The 17,586-nt window shown below is 35.6% G+C and overlaps 1 protein-coding gene across 1 annotated transcript; it reads right to left on the bottom strand.

Moving 5' to 3' along the window:
• Window positions 1-242: 242 nt before the first annotated feature.
• Window positions 243-17,235, bottom strand: FAC1 (AMP deaminase, putative / myoadenylate deaminase). Its single transcript, XM_028265443.2, has 20 exons — window positions 16,565-17,235; window positions 14,700-14,878; window positions 14,295-14,502; window positions 13,023-13,201; window positions 12,853-12,904; window positions 12,608-12,735; window positions 12,318-12,497; window positions 11,998-12,065; window positions 11,688-11,830; window positions 10,610-10,671; window positions 8,508-8,621; window positions 8,208-8,348; window positions 6,950-7,102; window positions 6,510-6,563; window positions 6,322-6,432; window positions 6,064-6,237; window positions 5,897-5,977; window positions 1,386-1,484; window positions 850-970; window positions 243-754 (listed from the first exon to the last, which is right to left on the bottom strand). The coding sequence occupies exons 1-19, from the start codon at window positions 16,938-16,940 to the stop codon at window positions 902-904; spliced, it is 2,571 nt and encodes an 856-aa protein (XP_028121244.2). The 5' UTR covers window positions 16,941-17,235; the 3' UTR covers window positions 243-754; window positions 850-901.
• Between the last annotated feature and the right edge of the window lie 351 nt (window positions 17,236-17,586).

The raw sequence follows: 17,586 nt of genomic DNA, 5'->3' as shown, positions 1-17,586 counted from the left end.
TTGCAACACTCTAGGCATAGATCATTGATCTTTAATAAGCCATCCAAAGGTTTTTTTTTTTTTTTTTTTTTTTATATATATTATTATTTGGTATTGGAGTCCGGGACCCATCGTAAGTCCTATTTTCCTAGAAATGAAAACACAACCAAACACCCCTTCGAAAATCACTTCCAGTAGGTGTCAGTACTGTCAATCATAAAAAAAGAGTAGTTAAAAATACGGAAAGCACTGGGTCATTTGTGTATTTTAAATCACACCTTTTCATTTCAGGAGCAACACTGAATGAATGCCCTTTGAAATTATGATCATACAATAATTTAAGTTTATTCCTTATCATGGGTAATAAAGACAATCTTTCAACGTTTTACACGTTTATTCCATGAATACAAAACAAATTTACGCATGGGAAGAATTTTTCCTTGCTTCCCTTTGGTAAATATAAGCTAAGCATTAGTATAAAGTTCACTAATGATGTATTTAATTATTGTTAACCTAAGTAAACCTTAAAAAACTAGATTCCATTCACTCATATATATATATATATATATTGGGATGGATCTAGCTAGGTACTCTAGGCTGTTCTGCAGACCCAAGCTCTTCCTCAAATACCAAATACATTTCCATGCATATTTGCATACTCATGTCCCGCAACATTTGCCTGCTTTAACCTCTGGCTTGCACTATAGGCCAGTTCGTGGACTCATGTACAACTCACTGTTGGTGAGAAGAAATGCAGGCCCTTCACCTCCGACAACTGGTGATAGAACACAAACCATCTTTCTGTTATATATATATATATATATATATTTACTGAGAAATCTCCAAAAACAATAAACTCCTGATAGGTACCTCTGGAAACATAAGAAATATAGTGAGAATGCAGTAGCACAAGCCAAGCATATTATGGTTCCATGTATTCAGCAAAACTGGCATTCCCTAGATAAACTAGTTGCATCTCTTCTCTCCAGATCTGCAAAGCAAAGTTCCATTAATTAGCAACTTGTTATTCTCTCAGGGGCCCATTTGTTTTAACAGAAAATGCAACTGGGCAAGGATATCAATGTCCAAACCATCTCACGTATCATTTTGATTCTGATTTCAGCATATGCTTTCTCACGTAACGAGGTAGGCAAACAACACGGTTCACCACTTCTTTTCATTCCCTAAACTATAAAACTTGTTAACTAGTATCACTCTACTTAAGCTGTGAAAGCCTGAATCGTTACAACTATTTCTTGCATTTTTTTCTTTAAAATGAAGGCAACGGTTCTCTGAAGTCTCGCTTCTTCAGTACCAAATTGAGACTTCAAATAAAGTAGAACTATATAAAAAAGAGAGCACAAAAACATATAAAAAACCAGATGCAAAAGGTTCCACAAACATACCAAATCGCGAAATTCCAACCGGATACGAGGCACATTAGTCCTGTGAATATCATTGCCATCAGGTCCTCTCTTGTAGTACTCCTTCCCAATCCAGTGCGACTAACAAAACAAAAACGACCAAAATACTCGATGGTCAATAACCAAAAATGAGAAAATACTTTCCCAAGAATCAAATAGCACATACCATTCTAGTTACTAACTACATAAGCTTACAAAACAAAACCAAACTTACAATCTCAACTTCACAATCCATAGTATTTGGGATTGGCTTAAAAAAAGAATAAACATAATAGACCAAAAAATTCCCACAGAATTCAGTCTCTCACCATGTAGTTTATAGTTGCTTTAAAGTAGCAACAAAGCTTAACCAATGCAACCGAAAAATGTGTCTAATCAACAGACCACCCGACAAACAAATTAAGAATGAGAAATATTAGGACTATAATGGATATACAATAATCACAAATTCAACTTCTCGATAGTCTCTTCAAGGCAGTGCTCTATGACATTCGTACATCCACAAGGTGCCCATCACATTCTTTTGAGCATGTCAAGAAGTCAAAAAGCATATGGACCAAGAGATTTTGTAGTTAAAATCCATAATCACTTCAATTGAAAGTTTCCACCAGTAACAAAACTACATCATTGTTACCAACCAACCAAGCCTGAAGTCTCATCAAATGGGATCGGATATTGGTACGAGTACTGGTACTGATACAATATGGGTACATCGATACGGTAAATTTTTTTTAAAAAAAAAAAAAAAAAAAAGTACGGGTACGGGTACGGCTTGTTACGCTTGCAAAAAAATATTTATTTTTAATTAAGAGTAATGCAAAAATTAATTATTAATTTGTTAAGGTTCAACCTACAATTAACACTTAATGTTAAAAGTAAAAATATAAATCAAAATTAAATGTCAATATATTAAATAACTTATAAATTATAGTTTAATATTAAAATCATACTAAACATGAAACGAAAAATAAAAAAGAAGTCTAGTGAAAGGAGTTTTACTTCTGTAGAAGAAGAAAATATTATTAATTATAGAAGAGGGTACAGACTTGCTAAAACACGGGAGAGGAAAATAAGAGATTTTAATCAAGTTAAGTGCATTAAGAGCGAGGATTCTAAGGTATTGGTGAAGGATGAAGAGATTAAGGAAAGATGGAAAAACTATTTTGAGAAACTATTAAATGAGGAACATGAAGGAACGTCAATAGGGGAAAAAATAGCCAGTAATACGATAAACCAAGACTAATGGTTTTATAGGAACTTTGAAGTAGAGATTGCACTTAATAAGATGAAATCAAATAAGGCTTTAGAATCCGATGATATTCTTATTGAAGCTTGGAAGTGTTTGGATAAAAAAGAGTTTGCTTGATTGACTAGGTTGTTTAGCAAAATTTTGTTGACTAGGAACATGCCAGATGAGTGGAGGAAGATTATTTTAGTGCCAATCTATAAGAATAAAGAAGATGTTCAAAGTTGCAACAACTAATGTGTCATATAATGAAAGTGTGGAAGAGGGTGATAGAACGCCAATTGCGAGATATAACAAAGATATCAGAGAATTAATTTGAGTTTATGCTTGACAGGTCAACAATGAAAGCAATCTATCTTTTGAGGAGAGTAATAGAAAAGTATAAAGAAAAGAAAAGAGACATTCATATGATGTTTATCGACCTTGAAAAAACATACAATAAAATGCTTAAAGATATAATATGGTGGATGTTAGAGAAGCAAGGGGTAACAAAATGTTACATTAATATAATTAAGGACATGTATGAAGGGGTAACGACCATTATTAGATCGCCTGCTGGAAAGACAAATGAATTTCCTATTACTGTAGGATTACACCAAGAATCTACCTTGAGTCTTTATCTTTTTGCTTTAGTTATGGATGAGTTGACGAGAAATATTCAGGATGACGTGCCATGGTGTATGATTTTTGCAGACGATATTGTGCTAGTGGATGAAACTAGAGAAGGAGTTAATACAAAATTAGAGATTTGAAGAAAACCACTTGAATTTAAAGGATTCCGAATAAGCAGAACTAAGACAGAAAGTGTAAATTTAGTAACAGTAACAATGAAAGCAAAGGAGAAATGAAGATTGAGAATCAATATTTGCCTAAAAGTGAATATTTTCGTTATTTAGGATAGATTATCACAACAACGGGTGAGATTGATGCGAATGTGGCCCCATAGGATTAAGGCAGAATAGTATAAGTGGAGAAGTGCGTTTGGGGTACTGTGCGATAAACGAATACGCACTAGATTAAAAGGTAAGTTCTATAGAACGGCTATTAGACCAGCGATGTTGTATGGGGCGGAGTGTTGGGCAACTAAGAAACATGTAGATAAGATAAGTGTGGCTGAGATGAGGATACTAAGGTGGATGTGTGGCAAGACTAGACAAGACAAGACAGAATTAGGAATGAGTGTATTCGGGAATGGATAGGAGTAGCACTGATAGGAGATAAGTTGAGAGAGAATCGATTGAGATGGTTTGGTCATATTCAACGGAGACCAACAGAGGCAGTAGTGAAGAGATGTGATGCAGTAACGGTAGATGGAAGTGTTAGGAGACCAAATAGGCCTAGATTAACGTTTGCTAGCGTCGTAAATAGAGATATGGATATACTTAATTTGACTAGCGAAATAGTCTTTGATAGAGCCGCGTAGAGAAGAAGGATTCATGTAGCCGACCCCATTTGACGGGACTTAAGGCTTGGTTTGGTTTGATTTGGTTTAGAAGAAAAAAATATTGTTTCAACTGAGATACAGTACAACTTGGATATATACTAGGTACGTCTAGGTACTCCAAAAATTAAGAAGAAAAAATTTAGATACGTGTTTCGTGTATCTGATATGTATACAGAAGTACCATACGAGGTACCATACGTCGGTAAGTACCCGGTACGGGTACGGCATGTTTTTCGAAGCATCCATGCTTTATAAGGGGTTGGCTACATGAATCTTTCTTCTCCGCACAGCTCTATTAAAGGTCATTTCGTTGGTCAAATTAAGTAGATTCATATCTCTATTTACTACGCTAGCCAACGTCAATTTAGGTCTACTCCGTCTCCTAACACTTCCATCTACCGTCACTGCATCGCATCTCTTCACTACTGCCTTTGTTGGTCTCCGATGAATATGACCAAATCATCTCAATCTATTCTTTGTCAACTTATCTTCTATCGGTGCTACTCCTACCCATTTCCGAATATACTCATTCATTCCTAATTCTGTCTTTTTTAGTCTTGCCACACATCCACCTTAGCATCATCATCTCAGCAATACTTACTTTATCTACATATTGTTTCTTGGTTACCCAACACTCCGTCCCATACAATATTGTTGATCTAATAGCCGTTCTATAAAAATTTCATTTGTCTAGTGGGTACTTGTTTATCACACAATACCCCAGGTGTACTTCGCCACTTAAACTAGCCCGCCTTAATTCTATGGACCATATCCGTATTAATCTCCCCTGCCGTTGTGATAATCGACCCTAAATAACGAAAATGTTCACTCTTAAATGGCTCTTGATTCTCAATCTTCACTTCTCCTTTGCTTTCATTGTTACTGTTATTAAATTTACACTACATGTATTCTGTTTTAGTTCTGCTTATCCGAAATCCTTCAAATTCAAATATTTCTCTCCAAATCTCCAACTTTGTGTTAACTCCTTCTCTAATCTCATCCACTAACATAATATCATCTACAAAAAGTATATACTATTGCACAACGGGTTTCCTTGAGAACTAGCCTAACCAACGATGAAGCCACAATGCCCAGAGGGGAGTCAGTTGCTCCCTCAACTTTTTAATAAGTTTACTTCTACCTATATTTATAAAAATATTTTCCAATTTGCCCCCTAGAATTTTTATATATGTCCACCCATATCTTTTGTATCTCGTGCAATTTTTTCAAAAAAAAAATCCTGCAATTTGTCTCCTCTAGATGTTTATTTTACAAACCCTCCACTCAGACTACTCTTTCACTATTTCTCTACCCCATTTCTCATTTCATTGGACACCATATCCGCCATAGGCAAAGAAGCACACACCTTTTAATGCAACACACCAAATGTTCAGTCAAATTCCCACACAAAACTTAAATTGACTACAACGTGTCTAACCAACATTTTCAATGCTCATCCATTTAATAGATAATGTATTATCGGCAGAGTGGCAATAATTATAGTTTCTCCATCGCTTTTATTCATTAACTTCTTTAGATTTTTTATACTAGGTTAATATTATTTTTAAGAATTTTTTGAGGATGCAAGATAAAGAATATTTTTTTGTTAAATTTTGTCTAACTTGTTGTCAAGTGGAATTGCAATTCTAACCCAAAACAAAACATGACCCAACCCACAAAAATTGCACCATCTCAATCGACCCAACCCAAAAGAGAGGATTGGAGCAGACCCAGCTCCAGTTGAAAGCAGAGATTGGAAAGTTTTCTGTCAGTAATTGCTATTACTTGGATAAGACTATGTACCTTCAGAGCATGTGAGAAACCTGATTGGTAGACTGAATTACGGGCTATTTCACACAGATCACATGAACTCAACTTCCAAACCTGTAAGAGAGGAGAGTTAATCTACTTGAACCTTCATTATTTCATGTCTATGTACTTATGTAATGCAAAGGAAGGAGGGTACTCACAGAAGCAGCTATACTGTATTCTTCCACCAAGGGCTCCTTTGTCAAGTGGATTTGTAATGGATCATCAGTAGAAAGGGAAACATTGAGGCCCCGTGAGAAAAACATAGGGAAAGGGTTCCGATGGTAGTCTAAAAATAAGGAGTTGTTGCTCAGAGGAGACATAGCCAGGCCAATCTGATGACAACAAATCATTAAGAATTAGAAATGATCGACACTCAATATGCCTCATTCTAAAAGAAGTTTAATCTTCCTTCTTACCTGAGCCAGGTAGTACAAATATTGAAGTACAGGAGATTTTCTCAAATTGATTCCGTGCGCAATATTATGAGCCGTAAGAAATGATGCAGCAAGGTGGTCAATGTCACCAGCCTAAACATAATAATATACATGAGCATTTTATACAATGTGATAATTGTAAAAAAGTTGAATGGAGCGTCCATCGATACCTCCCCAGTATGCGGGCGGAATTTGATAGTTGTCATGCCCTTTGACTCACGAAGCTGAGACATAACATTAGAAGTGCAGAATTTAACTAAAGTAAAACAAGGAACAAGCAACTTGAAAGAACAAATTTCTCACGAATTAGAATCTTTATCCTGTAGTGTCCATGTCTATGCTACATGGGGAAGAGGAATGCAACTCGATTAAAAAAAAAATAGGCAAAATAGGCATTCATATGCAAAATTTCCATTTCTAAGGACGCTGATATATATGAAACAAACAATACTGACATGGATGAGGTCGGATAAGTGGAGTTCCATAATAGCTCTTATTTTTCATAGAGAGAGAAGAAAGAATCTAAAATCCAAAAGTCATATCCTACACCTACTTGCTAGCATTTCTCAGAATGAGTGTATAATGTTGTTTCTGAAGGTATGATACGCACCTTGTTTAGAGTGTAAAGGTTAGCATAACAATAATACACATAGTACGAAAACGCAGGATTGAATATATTAGTCCATTGAGCTGGCGTGGGCATGTGTTTTGTAGGGCGTCTTTCAGGCTTGCTCTCGTCATCCACCAAATCCAACCCAACAACCTGAAATCGCAAGTACATGACAAGGACAAATATCATAGTCAGTAATCTTAGACCTTCAGATATGATAAAACAAAAAATAAGCCAGAATGCAACTTAAACTGTCAAACAGCATCTAGTACTGAAAATCTGCAATATGATTTCAGTTAGATCAACATTGCACATACTCAAATATAAATGTCAAGTGTAGTTAGTGTCTCAGGCTGTCCAACATCAAGATCTCAGGCCATGGGACTAGGACTGGATTGTGACCCATATCTTCCACTTTAATACCCCCAAACTAGTATTATAGAACTGTTCATGTGATATTAAGCAAGTGATTGCGCCCATCTTAAACTGTCTTTGTGATGGAGTACCATCACTCATTACAAGTTCATCTAATCAAAGTAACCATGACAGAGATATCCATATCTGTTCGCATGCCATTTTGTGTCCGACACTTAGCATGTGCATTTAACAAGTTGGAACAGGGTGGATTAGCCAAAAGCCAGATGTCATTGCTTCACATAGCTGGACTTAAAATCTACTCAGCACAGTGTTTATTCAATTATTGATTGCAAAGTGCATAGCTCTATGAAACATTCCTGTGTGGCAAGAAAGGACATGACCGGACATGCATAAGAACAAGTTGCATAATTTCCTTTGAAACACAAATTGCCACCAAATAAGGCTGCTCAAGAAATATCACAGTAGAAATACAACGATAAACCTCATCTTTTGAGGAGCAAAGAGCCATAAGTCCAAATGCAACCCAGTGCAAGCTAACGAAAGAGGTCCTTCATAAACAAAACATATATTTTACTCTATCAAGAAATAAGAAACATAAAAAGACAAAACAGCATAACTATGTGCATGCATCAAAGAAACAAGTGAAAAAAAATATAAACAAAAAACTTTGATAAGTGAAAAAAGAACATAAACATTTGAATCCCAAAGCCCATAAACACATTTGTTGAACAGGAAAACAGACCAACAATGATCATTCAGTTCATCACACTATAGTCAGCTTTTAGATATCAAAATTCTCCTTGGCATACACATATTAAAGATTTACTATAACCCCATAACTGGTACAATGAAAAGGCTTCATAAACAATAGAGGGTGTACCTGTTTCAAGAAAACATGCAACTGGGGGTGTGAATCTGGATCAACAGTAACCTCAAACAGAGGAAGAAAGATATTGTCAAGAATGTTCTGAAATGACGTCACAATTCCCATTTCCTTGTACACATTGTACAATCGCGGAAGCTAAAGAAAGAGGAATTCAAATTCTTTTAATTTGTGAAAGAATTTCCATAAAACAACAATAAAAGTGCTAAAGTACAGGAAAAGACAAGAAGAGAATAAATAAGTACAACATCAAAAAACAAATTTGATGGGTTCTGAGACACAGATTCTATTAAGTACCTGAATCAACCAAACAACATTCTCACTGTACAAGTCATTATTCACTATCCAACTTGCCATTTGATCCCACTCGCTCATCTTTCTACCATATATGGATATCCTGTATTCAGCCATCTGTAGCAGCAACAACAACTTCAAAATATTAATATGGACAAACCATCAGAAATATGTATTAAAAAGAACAAACAAACAACCCCAAAAGGAAATCCTGAGAAGGTGATCTGAAATTTAATTGGTCATGGGATGAAATTTCAAAAGTTTATGAGCAGCCTAAACTGGACATCAAAAAAAACACCAAAACTTCCGAAAGCACACTATTTAAAGACAGTTCAAAGAACATAAAATTTCATGCAAATAACGAAGGCCATTCCTTAGTGTTTATCCCCCTCAAGTGGCGATGTTAAGAGAGGTGGACTGCGTACAGGCCTAAACTTTGGCTTTACTTGCAAAATATGGCTGCCTCAAAAACACAAAACCCAAGTTCTCATGCTTGGCAGCTCAAGCGTTTATCATTGCACCATGCAATGGCACCTATAAAATTTAGGGGAAATTACAATGTCATAAATTACACGACACGGACACGCTGGGGACACGTTCAATATATATAATTAATTTTATTTATTATATGTCATAAAATTATTAAAAAATAATTAAAAAAACATTGAAATAACATAAAATTGCATTCCATCAATACATAACATGTCATTTAAAGCTACCAACCATCAATTGTTACAAAATGCATGATGGTTTGTTCTCATCAAAATAATCATCAGGTACATCATTAGAACTACCACCCGCAGTAGCCATTGTTTCAGAATTACAAATTTGTTCCTATAATAAAATTAATAAACACACATTATTATTAAAATTAACAAAACTAATAAAATATATATATATATATATATATTAGCAAAACTAATAAAATATATATATATATATTAACAAAACTAATAAAATATATATATATATATTACATATTAACAAAACTAATTAATAAATATATATATATATATTCTGAAATAAATACTGAAAAAAAGACTTATTAACAAAAATTAATTAATAAATATATATATATATATTCTGAAATAATATAGGGAAAAAAATATAAAAAGAAAATAGAAAAAAAAAAAGAGAGAGACCGAAGTCGCGGAGAAAGAGAGAGACCGAAGTCGAGACGATGGACGAAGACCAGAGAGAGAGAGAGAGAGAGAGAGGAGACCTCGACAGACAGAGAGAGAGAGAGACATCGACTGGCGAAGACCAGAAGAAGAAGGAAGAAGACCGAAGCTGAGGAAGGAAGAAGATGTACCTTACGAGCGACGAGCGACGGCCGAGGAGCGACGACGAGCGACGAGCAGCGACGAGCGATGACGAGCGACGGACGAGCCCAGGTTCTCTTCTCCTCTGTTTCTTCGCCTTCTCTCTTTCTCTTTTTGATCTCTACTAAGCTGTTAGATCGATTAGGGCTTTTGATCGATTAGGGCTTTTTGATCGATTTAGGGCTTTTTTACAGATTGACCCCAAACATATTTTGTAAATTCTGAAATTGACCCTAAAAATGTTTTGTAAATTCTGAAATTGGCCCCGTGCGTGTCCGAAAGTGTCCATAACGTGTCCTGGACGTGTCCGGATTCAGAAAAAATAAAAAAAAATTGGACACTCTGTAGTGCGTGTCCGACACGTGTCCACCGCGTGTCGGACGCGTGTCCGTGTCCGACACGTGTCCGACACTGGTACGGAGCCCTCGGAGAGGTGTCCGTGCTTCATAGTAGCAAACAATATTGCTGAAAGAAAATCATGGCTAAATATTCTTACATATCATTAAATTCTCTGGTTCAGGTTTGTGGTAAAAGAGCACCAGCATTTAATGCGAATAAAGGAGTAATCATAACCCCTGCCCCAACCCCCTTAAAAGAATAAAAAGGTTTTAAAATTTCTAAAAGAGGGGTGGAAGCAATGAATGACTCAAGTTATGTACATTCAGTGTTCATGCTCACTAACTATCTGAGCAAACAGCAGTGAAACAAAAGCAGACAGCATATTTTCACTAATCTAGGAGAATCTGGTAACGAATATCTATGAAAAAATGTAAAAAAAAACACCTGGTATTTACTTGCAGCAAGATCTGAAAAAACTTGCTTTGTCAGCTCAGCGAGGAAACGACCTGTTGGATAGTAGAAATGATCAAAACCATATTAACAAAAATAACATATGAGGAAAAGAATAAATTTTGAAGATAAATCAAAAGAAACAATTTGTTAATATTGACACAAAAAATAATGTATGAAACAGAACTGAATTGAACTAGAAGCACAATTTAATATTAAAGCTCGTAAAAAAATCTTTTAAATTGGGAGGCACATTTAAGTAAAATCATCTTTATCTGGTCCTTTCTGTGACAAATTTTACGGTTTAATATCAAGGGACAAGTAAATCAGAAACATAGACATTTCCACGAAGATATACAGGGGAAGAGTGAGACCTTTGTAGCGGAGACACAGGCATGACATGGACAAGGCAACTGTGATTTTATAGTAGGTTAGGGACATAGCGAAAACACACAATATATGGATGTTTCGTGTATATTAGTAGATAATTTTGTGGATCATATGAGAGAAATATATAATCAAGACTGACTTGTTCAGACTTCTATATTAACAACTGCATAACCTGGAAAATGAAGCTTAACAAGTGTCATGCACATAGTTGTTCCCTATATACTATTACTAACACTCTTTTCTTACATATCTTGCTAACAACTTTTTTCTTTTTCTATAATAAAAAGTGTGTATCTTTCTTTTTAAAAATTTTAGGCACTGTCCAACACATTTCTCAATGTTAAGAGTGCTTGCCAACAATATGGCCCCTCCATAGTGGTGTCTCTGCTGCTTAGACAACTAGGTTGACACCACAATTCTAAGATCATTTATTGCTACATAATAGAATTGCTAACAGACCTGTCAGCAGTTCTTCCAAACCAACCAATTCTCAACTAATTGCTAACAAAAGAACAAACTGTTTCAACTATTCAAGCCTAATTCTGGATTTCAAAATGAAGAAACCTAATGCAAAGTAGTTACAGGAAGTTCCAGGAGGAAATCATACAGAACAAGAAAGAAAACCCTTTCTCAACATGCAACTTCAGCATCTCACTCAAATGAGAAAACAAACAGGACATACCCTGGATAAGGTTTTCTTGCTTCAGAAAAATCTCCCTTAGCCTACTCTGACCACAGGGATTATACTTTAAGTTGAATTTATCAAAACGATGAAAGGTGCTCTTGTCAGCGTGAACATCTAAAAGGTCAACATTCAGGTCATACCTGTTTGAATAATTGCAAAATAAAAATTATTCCAGGAATCTCACAAAAGCCAAAATACATGACAACAACAGCAACCAAAAAAAAAAAGAAAAAAGGGAGAGAGAACTTGATGATAATGATGATACAGTGGATGATGAAATTAAAAATTCTAGAGACTACTTCATTACCCAGTTAAATCCAAGCTCTCAAAAACCTCTTTCAAGGTCAGGTATGTTCCATCTCGAAATATTACAACCTGAAAAAAGAAGCGGAAGAAAGCTTCAAATTTAAGTGAAATTGCAACAAATATCAACTTCACAAATGAAACTCTTATCATTAGTTAGTTAAGCAAGGATTCGTTTACATTTAATAGGTGTCAAGTTTGACTTTTCTATGTGGCTAGAAACTGACCATAGAAAGCACAAGAAGCCCCAAATTCCCAGATCAAATCTCATAGTGGAAACACGCAGGGAAACCAAAAAAATAAAAATAAAAATGTAGCCATTACCTCATCAGGCTCCTTCCTCAACTTTGACTTTATAAACCTCAAAAGATGTTTCTGGTTCATGCATGCTGAGTGATGAACATGTGTGTCAACTTTCCTGACATTATAAAAGTCACGATGTGGTGCACTTTTCTGAGCTAGGAACTCCCTATCCGCATTAAGCATCAAATGAAGACTGAATTTCTGAATAGATGTCCAGATAAGCATTACATCAAACATCATATCATTATTTCTCAACATAATAAAATTAGCATACTTTCAGTTTATAAAGAAAGGGAAGGGGATGGATCTACTTGTTCCAAAAGAACCAGCCGATGATGACATAATGTTCGGATATTCCCAGCTGCTATTACTTTAAGAATGTGATGCAGGTCAGTGAAAAAGGTTGTTGCATCAGCAACAGGAAAAAGCTTCTCTTTTGCTGTGGAAGGGGACAAGAATCAGGAAACAGACATACAGAATTAGTCTCAAATCAAACAGAAATGAACAATTCACACTAAACAGGAAGCATAAAGCAATCAAAATTTCGGCAGCTTACAATCTTCATTGGCATAAACATGAGCTACTCCATCTTCCATCTTAAAATAATGCTGCAAGAGAACTTAAAATGTCAATGACCAGAAAACCAATCATTGAAAACAAGCCTCAGTAAGTTAAGCCCAGAATTCAAGAAACACTGACAACAAAGAAGCAAAAATAGAAACTCACATCAGATTTCCCCTCAGGAGTGTAATCAAATGGACTTGGATTAGGTTTTGGCGTACTTGGATCAGATATAACTTCTTTCTCCCATGGAGTAATAGCTTCTCTAAATACATAACTTTGTCGGAGTTCAAGGCAAGCTTGCAAATTCCTATATACATCCGCTTCTTCAGGTGATGGCATCTCTAATAATAATTAGAGGAAAAAATAAAAAATAATTAGAACATTGCCCTCAAGATGCAATTCCATCCAGGACAATACCTTAAAGTTTTGTTCAAAGCATTATAATATCAAATTTTATTTTTCAAAAGAGTCTTAATTGCATATCAACAACAATATGCCAAAACAATGATGAGAGTAAGATAATGCTCGTAGGACTTAGCAAATCTGATCACATGGTGTTAATGACTTTTCAAATTTTTGCTTCTCATTACAAAATCAATTTCAATTGACAAATTCCCTGAGCTCTCATCAAAGCCGCCCTCACCCCTATCTCGAAATGGGCAAAAGCACTCTGGTTCATAAGCCTAGAGATGATGAAATATGACATTCCCTTGCACTAAAATTTCAGTAGACATCCCATAATCACCTTAAATCATAACTTCATCAATTTTCCTCAGGGGAGAAAACCATGTTTTTGATGCAGTCTACAACAAGAGCAAGGAAAACTAAAATTAAGAAAGCATTTGGAAATTGCTTGGTTTCGAGCCAAAATCAATTGGGATCAATTAGAACCATCTATAATTATATTTCTACTATTAATAGTGTCTTATTTATGTTTATTTAAGGTTAGGGGGTATTTGGTAATTTGCAGAATTTATGGATATGGGTTGTGCAGGGGTCGCTCATGGATCGTCTTGTGAATCAAGTAATTGAATTGGTTATTTATCTAGGAGTCTTATTTGGTCTTACATACATTTCAGAAATCAAAAGTCTAGTTTCTTCACTTGGAATCCTAGTCCTAATTGAAAAAGGAAGTCCGTAAAATCTATAAAGTTGTGTATTGCTTCTATTAACAGAGTTGATATGTTACAGAATTTTCAGAACTTTACAGCTTTCTTTTATAAATTTTGTGATGCAATCAAACCACGGTGCGATGCCTAAAGCCTCTAGAAGTGATTCCTAAAACTATTTTCTTCTCCTTTCTTCCTTGAATTTCTACACTTAAAATTAGAAAACATTGTTCACGGGGTAATTTCTACACACAAAAGGGTATTAAGAGAATGTGAGTGCAGAAAAGAACGAGATGCACCAATGAGAGAAGGAAGAAGCAAATACCATTTGGGGTAATGTTAAGTCGTACAAAGGTTTCATGCTCTGGCTCCTTTCTAAGAATATCAGCTGCTACAGGGTCAGGCTGAACACCGTGCAAGTCACCAGACACACTATGAGACCGAATCATACTTGATGCAGCTATAGGTATTTGCTCTCCATTGGCATTATTCTGGCTTGGTAAATCCTTGAACAGGCTATTACACTCTGGGACCTGTGCATTGTAAGGTTTAACTAAAATTCAGGAAATAATTAGACACATAATAAAAGCATTGCCAAATGCAGTAAAACATGATGTATAGTAGAAATAATCAGGATTTGTGAGAAGCAATATTGTAAAATTGAAGCAAGGCCATTCAATTAAAGCATCAATGACCAGGGAGAGAGAGAGAGATTACTTAACCAACTTACAACATTTCCGTTAGTATGAATATACGCATTTAGTTTGGCATTATCAGTCATATTATCTTCATCATCTGATCCTTCTACGCTTTCAAAAGCACTAGCACTAGCAACAGGAGACTTAGGAGAAGTTGGTCTAATTAGATGCCCAGCTCTTTTGGTCGAACTCGCATGGCCAGGAGATTTCCCTAAAATAAAAGAATACTATTGTTATCAGAAGCAAAAGAAATCTGACTGCTAAAAGCATAAACATTTTTTTGATAAGTACCTACCAAAATACAAGAAATTACAAAATAATTAGAGTTAATGTACAAAAGGAAATGCAAGCTCAACTCAACTCAACAAATTGTTGTCCCAACTTTTTTGGGTCCTATTTCACCATTCTGTTCAATCAAGAGCTAAATTTTCACTTAAACCACATGTTAATGAAAAATTATTCTGTTTTCCTCGAAGACATTTTGTTTGACTGAAAGTGTTCATTGTATGACCAAATGCTGAGCATGTAATTCTGCACAAGATAACTAGTCGACTGAAAAGGGAAAGTAGAAATAATGCAATTCTCCAGATGGGTTAAATGGCTAAACAATCCACAAGCTAAGGTTGAATTACTTAAGGAGTCTGCAAAAATTAAGCGGCTAACCACAGGCTACTTTATAACCCACAAGTCACAACATGTGAAATGATAAAGACAACATTTGCTGGGTTCACAAGATAACAAAGCTATGTTTAATTAAAGAAGTCCTACTCGTAAGAAATTGAACTCCAGAAATTTCACTGTACAATGACAGCAAGATGCTGCCAAGATGACGATGGTACTATCCACAACCTCAACATCAACCACATCCCTGAAAATTCTTGCATTTCTTTATTTCCAAAAGGACCATTTAATCGCACAATGGGAGCTTTCCACACGATCCTGCCTCTCTTATTCCAAGTTCTATAAGCCCAAACCAAGCCATGAAAAGAAAGAGGCACCAAGAAAAAAACCCTCATTTTTTTTTGAGGAGCTAGTCATGAGTTTCTGCATAAAATGGACAATGAACAAAGGGTTTCCGTTGCACGAGGGGACAATTCAAAAAAGTTGTCTCCCTTTTTATTACCAATAAAAATATTTGTCAAAGTTTGCATTTTTATGCCAATACCATATTTTTGAAAATAGAACATTAAAAACTAACAGCATGACTTCGAAAATAGAGCATTATGCTAGTTCGGTCATTGCTTCTGCATCTTAACTTCTATATCATCAATCCCATCAAACACCCTTATCTGATAAAGGTTTGGAAGGGACAACTAATTGTATTTGGGGAAATTGCAATTCAGTGGAAATTTTAAAAAAACAACTTCAAATTAGTGGTAAATTTTATCAACTTTAATAATTAAAGTTACAAACTTTTTCTTGAATTTGTAAATATTTTGGAAAGATCTCACTGATTTGCAATTTCCCAATTGTATTTCAGGCATGCCTGCTGCTTTTCAAGAGCATTACCGATGATCTTAAACAACAAGGGCAAAGTCACAGCTGGGGATAATATAACAATAGAGCTCAAAATTGAAGCCATGACCACTGTCCAAATAATCACGTACTCTATAAATTTTATTCTAATTTTACATATACAGTGCATATTCGAACATACCATCGGCACTTCACAGCCGACTCATCTATTACACCTTTTCAACTAAATTTATTTCCATCACACTTAAATTATAACATATACACATCAATCCCTCTGATCATTCCAATTTTCAATAATAAGAATTCAATTTAGCGAGTATAAAAGTGCTAAATCAGGGCTATTGCTATTGCTATTGCAATTGTTCCACTCAATTTCAGTACAGATTTTTCATCTCCGGTGAGAAATCCGACATAAACATACCTTCAGGAAGTGTATGAAGCCTTGGCAACCCAGCCGGAATGCCATCAATCGGAACCGGACCGTTCCGCCTCTCATCGCCGCCGTCGACGTCGCCGCAATTAGTCATAACATCCGGCAACGACGTCGAAGAGCGGCGGTAATAGCCATTCCCCTTCCTCCGGCCGCCGTGGCTCCTCCGCTTCTCGGCGTACTTCTTGGAATGCTGCGGCGAGTCGTGGTCGTCCTCGGCGTCGTCTCGGTCTCTTTCCCTCTCCACCGACTTGGCGAACTCCAGCAACTGATTTAGGGTTTTGCGGTGCATGTAGTAGGCCGAGACAGCCACGAACGAAGCTCCGACTAACGCCGCCATCGCCAGATGAACAGCATAGGTATCCATGACTTTCCCTCTCTAAAACACAAACTCTTCCTAGCACTTTATATATAGATAGATAGAGCTAAACTAGAATGGGTATAGATAGAGGAGAGAGAGAGTGTACAGGAGAGAGTGAGACAGAGAGCTCTCTGTTTTTTTATTAGGAAGAGCTGTGGGCTGCTCGAGTATTTATAGCGGAAGGAGAGAGAGAATGGGGTTTATGCCATTTGGGGATCCTCTCTCTCTCTCTTACTTTCTCTCTCTACTTTTGTATGGTGGGGGAGGAATTCAGAAAATGTTCCCAGTGCTGTCCTTGTATCATCGACGCTGTTAAAATTTTTTATAGGATTTAGGGTGAGTTTGGGATTAACATAAAACATTTAAATTTTTTTTTTTTTTTTTTTTGTTAATTTATGTTAAAAAGTTTACTTTTTAAATGGCAATATTTAGACGGCAATGTTTAAAAAATAATGAGAATCCCAGTAATGAGATTACTTGTAATATAATTTTTACATCATGTTATTTAAATATTTAGGTTGCGAGAAATATTTAAGATGATATGTTATGATGTATATTTTTTATAAATTATATATTGTTAGTGGATGAGAGTAAAAAAAAAAATTAACACTAAGTTAGAGACTTTTTAGAGGAACACTTGAATTTAAAAGAT

This window comes from Camellia sinensis, chromosome 10 (assembly GCF_055761805.1).
Source record: "Camellia sinensis isolate YWXY chromosome 10, ASM5576180v1, whole genome shotgun sequence".
Lineage (NCBI taxonomy): Eukaryota > Viridiplantae > Streptophyta > Magnoliopsida > Ericales > Theaceae > Camellia > Camellia sinensis.
Note: the sequence above shows the minus strand (reverse complement) of the source record. Positions and strands in the feature narration are given on the sequence as shown.

Coding starts and splice junctions, on each gene's coding strand:
- FAC1 (XM_028265443.2), bottom strand. CDS start 16,940: ATGGATACCTATGCTGTTCATCTGGCGATGGCGGCGTTAGTCGGAGCT. Junction 6,433..6,509: donor TCCGCCCGCATACTGGGGAG/GTATCGATGGAC, acceptor TATTATGTTTAG/GCTGGTGACATTGACCACCT. Junction 6,238..6,321: donor ATTTGTACTACCTGGCTCAG/GTAAGAAGGAAG, acceptor TGTTGTCATCAG/ATTGGCCTGGCTATGTCTCC.